Source organism: Acomys russatus, chromosome 1 (assembly GCF_903995435.1).
Source record: "Acomys russatus chromosome 1, mAcoRus1.1, whole genome shotgun sequence".
NCBI lineage: Eukaryota > Metazoa > Chordata > Mammalia > Rodentia > Muridae > Acomys > Acomys russatus.
In genome coordinates, this window is record NC_067137.1 from 114,091,701 (window position 1) to 114,097,700 (window position 6,000).

The following is a 6,000-nucleotide window of genomic DNA, read 5'->3' on the forward strand; positions in this document are numbered from 1 at the left end:
ACAGAGCTAAGTGCTAAGTCTAGACAACAAGAGGTAAGAAATGCTGAGTCTGGATCACAGGGGTAAATAGCAATATTTAGCTTAAGAGTGAAATGTCAAGTTAGGACATTGTCAAGGCAGCATTGCTTGACTGCACGTGGTGGTTGCCTGTCTCTGCCATGTGCCTTCGGACACTTCTAGTGAGCTGTTTGGTGTTGATCTTAAGATGGCTGTCAGGATGGCTTCACAGTCACAGCATTTCTGCTTTTCTTTGTAGATTTAACTTTAAAACTTTAGAAGTAAAAACCTCAAAGTGTATCATGGAATTTTTTTTTTTTCTTTTTTGCAACACAAGCTTTTTCTTCTTTTTGAGATAGGGTTTTTCTCTGTAGTCTTGGCTGTAGACCAGGCTAGCCTCGAACTGACAGAGATCCCCCTGCCTCTGCCTCCCCAAGTGAACACAGGCTTTTTATTTCATCATGGTTCAGTCATTTTTAGCGTGTGTTTATTAGGGAAGGTTACTTTTTCATGGTGATGGTTTTGTTGTAGTACCCATGCGTACATAGGTTGTATTTTGATCCTGTTCATCCTGCTCCGTCTCTTGCTCCTCAGCACACTCCCGCAGGCCTCTCCCCTTCATACCGAGTCCCTCCTCTTCTTCTAGGCTTTCATTTGGTCACTCACCTAGTTAGTTAGCTAGTACCCAGTGAGCTCTATTAGGGTTCTTACATGGCCCTGAGCGAGGGGTTATTTATAGGAGCAGGGCTCCTTACCAGCGCTCCAGCAACCAGTAGATATCAGAGGGGGTGGGGCTTCATGAACCCCCTGTAGCTACCACTATGTTGCAGTTGTTAGTCAGCCTCAGTGTATAGGCTGTGTGAGTGGTGGGGTGATGCTCACAAAGCCTAAGGTTTGCTGGGACTGAACTGAATGACGGTTGAGCAGAAACCACCTGAAAAAATTTTAATTTTAAAACTGATTTTCCAGCTAAGTAACTAAAGACACCATAATCAGAATACCTTTAGAACTATAATTACTTGTGTGGGATTAGAAATTTTGTCTCATATTCAAAGAAAATTTTGTTCTTTTCCAAAAAGAAGTTGATTAACTGTCGACAGCCAGGATGCCTTCATCCCAGTGTTGCTGGTCTTTTCTGGCCGAGAGGGCTGCGGCTGGAAAGAACACAAGGCCAGTGTTGGGCAGTGTGGTCAAGCTGGGACAAGAGTCCCCTTGTGAGGTGGATAGGAGCTATCCCGGGGTCTTAGATCAGCTAGCTGTGAGTGCCAGCAGGGAGGACTGTCCTGTGGGAAAACAAGCCCTCTGCTCTTTGTGCCAGGTGTAACCCAAGCTAGCCCCCAGGAAGTGTGAATTCGGAAGTTAGGCTGGGGAGAAATACTGGGGCGTGTTTTTACTGGTGGGCTGAGATTAGAAAGCAAACTGACAATTTCTAGGCTATCCAGCAGCAGTTAGGCTCTTGTGCGTTGTCTTGTGTGATGTCTTCACAGACATCAGACACGAAGAGATTTGTATTTCTGATCCCTTGTTTTTGTAAGTTAATGATTACTTATGTGATTTTTTCCAATTCTTCTTCAAGGTTCAAGAACCAGAAAGAAAGCCCAGAAGTAAACAAGATGCTGGAAACCAACTTTTCCACCTATTCACTTGATTTTCTTTTCTTTTCTCCTTTTCTATTTTATGTTTTATTTTCATGTGAGTCTTGTAGGGTCATAGTAATAATTGAATGACTTTTTAAAAAAACAAGCTTTATTAAAATGAATATTTTGTGTACTTTATTGAAGGATAATTTATGAGATCCTCAAATCTTTAGTCATTACAAAGTGTGGTTTTGGGCTTGGGAGTATGTGCTGACTCTGACCGCTGTGCGCTCCCGAGTGGACAGAGTGCTCCACAGGCTCCTGCTTTTAAGGAATGGAGAATTTGAAATAAAGGTCTCTTTTGCTTGATGTAAGTATAGAATTTGTTGTGATAATAAAGTTTAGTCTATATGGATTCTGTTCTTTTCCCCAAGCATGTATTGAGTACTTGCTGTATGCACAAAGAAAGAGTCTAGTAAATACAATGTATATGAGAGAAACACACATTTTACAGTCATATTATGTAAGAATAAGTATGGAAGGTAAGTGACAGGAGAACAATAATCAGTCACCTGGTGGTGGCAGGACCAAAGATGATACACAACCCTTCAAGGAAGTCCTGTGAGTGGGATTTACAGAGCCTTCCCCACTTAAAATCTTTTTTTCCCCCAAATTTCATTTTTGTACAAATGATAATTTGTAAAGCAAACCCAAGTTCTGCAAGGTATTTTTGGATTTGCTTTTCTGGTTTTCTGAGTCTGACTTATGTAGCCCAGGTGTCTTCAAACTCCTGACCTGCCTGCCTCTACCTTCTTAAGGCTAGGATCACTCGTGTGCACCCTACAGTAGCTTCAGGGGTTACATGTGTACACCCCACACTGGCTGCAGGGTCATAGCTGTGTACCTCAGAGCTGTGTACCTCACAGTAGCTGTAGAGGTTTTAGCTTTGTACCCGACACTAGCTGCAGGGGTTATAACTGTGTACACCATACTAGCTGCAGGGGTTACAGCTGTGTACCCCACACTAGCTTCAGGGGTTACAGCTGTGTACCCCATACCAGCTGCAAGATTACAACTGTGTACCCCACACTAGCTGTAGTGGTTACAGCTGTGCACCCCACACTAGCTGTAGTGGTTACAACTGTGCACCCCACACTAGCTGTAGTGGTTACAGCTGTGCACCCCACAATAGCTGTAGTGGTTACAGCTGTGCACCCCACAATAGCTGTAGTGGTTACAGCTGTGCACCCCACACTAGCTGTAGTGGTTACAGCTGTGCACCCCACACTAGCTGTAGTGGTTACAGCTGTGCACCCCACACTAGCTGTAGTGGTTACAGCTGTGTACCCCACACTAGCTGTAGTGGTTACAGCTGTGCGCCCCACACTACCTGCAGGGTTACAGCTGTGCATCCCACACTAGCTGTAGTGGTTACAGCTGTGTACCCCACAATAGCTGTAGTGGTTACAGCTGTGTACCCCACAATAGCTGTAGTGGTTACAGCTGTGTACCCCACATTAGCTGCAGGGTTACAGCTGTGCGCCCCACACTAGCTGTAGTGGTTACAGCTGTGTACCCCACAATAGCTGTAGTGGTTACAGCTGTGTACCCCACACTACCTGCAGGGTTACAGCTGTGTGCCCCACACTAGCTGTAGTGGTTACAGCTGTGCGCCCCACACTAGCTGCAGGGTTACAGCTGTGCGCCCCACACTAGCTGCAGGGTTACAGCTGTGCGCCCCACACTACCTGCAGGGTTACAGCTGTGCGCCCCACACTAGCTGTAGTGGTTACAGCTGTGTACCCCACACTACCTGCAGGGTTACAGCTGTGCGCCCCACACTAGCTGTAGTGGTTACAGCTGTGCGCCCCACACTAGCTGCAGGGTTACAGCTGTGCGCCCCACACTAGCTGCAGGGTTACAGCTGTGCGCCCCACACTACCTGCAGGGTTACAGCTGTGCGCCCCACACTACCTGCAGGGTTACAGCTGTTCGCCCCACACTACCTGCAGGGTTACAGCTGTGCGCCCCACACTACCTGCAGGGTTACAGCTGTGCGCCCCACACTACCTGCAGGGTTACAGCTGTGCGCCCCACACTACCTGCAGGGTTACAGCTGTGCGCCCCACACTAGCTGCAGGGTTACAGCTGTGCGCCCCACACTACCTGCAGGGTTACAGCTGTGCGCCCCACACTACCTGCAGGGTTACAGCTGTGCGCCCCACACTACCTGCAGGGATTATAAGGATATAGCAGCACGCCCTGCTAGATGCAAGATTTTTGTGATTGGAAAATTTAAGATAGAGTTTTTTCCAAATTGTTTTGGTATAAAGCTTGGAAAATTTATCATATTTATGAACAATTTCACGTACATTCCTCTAAAACTACAGGTAGAGAAGTCAGGGTTGGACACATGCTGTAATCAGTGAGCAAGTTGCTGACTGGTGCCATGTATAGTGTGCTCGGCAGTGTGGCCGCCATCATGTGTGCTCAGCCTAGGACAAGCCTAAAGTCATCATCTCACTGCTTAAAGACTGAGCTGCTTTGAGTGAAGCAAACATTGTGTGGGTGGACAGCAGCACAGAGCTATAACTCTGGCTCTCTGGACTCCTCAGTTGTCACATGACAGGGTCATTTTTGGAATAAGGTACAGTCAAAAGTGCAAAGTTACCTCTGTGGCTCTAAGGAGAATGACATTTGGGGCAGAGATGCCTGCTCTCCTTAGAATGTAGTGCTGAGCAGTGTGTCGGTCGGTCCCATCTATTTGTAACACCTACATCGACTCCCAAGTTCTGTTTTAAACACATTGACGCTTAAAATAGGATAAAATGTGTGTGATGTGTTTTTGTCTGTGTGCTGTAGCCTTTTTTATTTTTTAAAACACAAAACAGCACAACCTGTTGGTTAAATATTAAGAAAACAAATATTTCATCACATATTGTTTTAAACAAGTGCTGACATTTTCTCAAATGTTACTATATTGGCAGGGCTACGTAAATCAGTGGAAAACTACTAGCCAGAAGTAGCCCGGTAGATCATCGGCTGGGTCTCCCGTTTGCTGCGCTGCACTCCTTATTGACTGTGGCTCTTCCGAGGCCGAGCCACGGCAGCCACCGCCGCAGCTGTTGCTGTTACCTGCCCCTTTCAGTCATACGGGTTTTTCTTTGTGCCGGCTCCTGAGGGAGTGGCTTTGCAGTTTCTTTTACAGCCCAGCATCTGCACTCATGCTACACTTAGCTTAGTTTTGTCGAGTTCTTAGTGACCCGATGTTTTCTGGATTTTGAGGATCATCACCTGTGGCCGCCGACTCGTCTGTCAAGCAGCGGGTTCAGCAATGGTAACCAGATCAGCCCTAAGGGAAGCTGCTAGAACACTGTTAGACAAGAACCGTCAACACGGGCTGGAGAGATGGCTCAGAGGTTAAGAACACCATCCGTTCTTCCGAAGGTCCCGAGTTCAATTCCCAGCAACCACATGGTGGTTTACAACTACCTGTATTGAGATCTGATGCCTTCTTGTGGTGGGCAGAATACTGTATAAATAATAAATCTTAAAAAATAAAATAAAATAAAAAGAACCGTCAACACACTCATTTCCTTGAACTGCTGAGTTAGCTGTGCCCACAGAGACCCAGGTTGTACAGCATTGCATGGGTGTGGGTGCCGTTTGCCTGTGTGTGTCTGGATATGTGCTGGGGAGTCTTGTATTTCTGTTTTTAAAGTTGTGTATTACAATGACTGGGGGGGGGTGTTAAATAATACACAGCCATTGTAGATTTAAAATATACAGAAAAATGTCTTAGCTGCCACTCCCAGGCACTTACTGTTCATAGTCACATGTTATCCTTTTTATACTTTTATTTTAAATAATTCATATACTACTTCATGGACACCTTTTAGAGCCCTATAGTTTTTAATGTCAAAGTTACTTCATGGACATTACAGTCTGTAGCATCTCTTGGTTTTACAGTCTTTTTATAACCTTACCTAATGTTGAAATCCCTACCAGTGTTTCACATTATAAACAGTGTTTTTGAAAAGAATTGGCTGGAAATCTTTGTCAACATTTGTGACCAATCCCCTAGATCTATCTATCTATCTATCATTCGTTCATTCATTCATTCATTCATTCATGGCTTTTTTGAGACAGGGTTTCTCTGTGTAGCCTTGGCTGTCCTGGCCTCGCTTTGTAGACCAGGCTGGCCTCTTAACTCACAGTGATCTGCCTGCCTCTGCCTCCCTAAGTACTGGGAGTAAAGATGTGTGTCCCCACGCCTGGCTGATAACCTAGGTTTTAAAAAGTGAGCACCAGGCCAAAGACTATGAATGTTGCTGAACTGATGTGGGCTCTCAGGATGTCTTATCAAAGTGTATCCAGTAGCACCTTGCCCTGCTTTGCTTGGTCTCCATCTTATGGCAGCTAATGC

The 6,000-nt window shown here is 45.6% G+C and overlaps 1 protein-coding gene across 3 annotated transcripts in view; it reads left to right on the forward strand.

The window, feature by feature from the left end:
* Vrk1 (VRK serine/threonine kinase 1) overlaps positions 1-2,158 on the forward strand; it is a 69,254-nt gene extending 67,096 nt beyond the window's left edge. The window contains exon 13 of one of the 3 annotated variants that reach the window (XM_051151112.1): positions 1,574-2,152. In XM_051151112.1, coding sequence (XP_051007069.1) covers positions 1,574-1,605 — 32 coding nt within the window. In that variant the 3' untranslated portion in view covers positions 1,606-2,152. Of the gene's footprint in view, positions 1-1,573 lie in introns of all 3 variants that reach the window. The other 2 variants (XM_051151103.1, XM_051151095.1) reach the window with 2 other exon arrangements.
* The last annotated feature ends 3,842 nt before the right edge of the window (positions 2,159-6,000 follow it).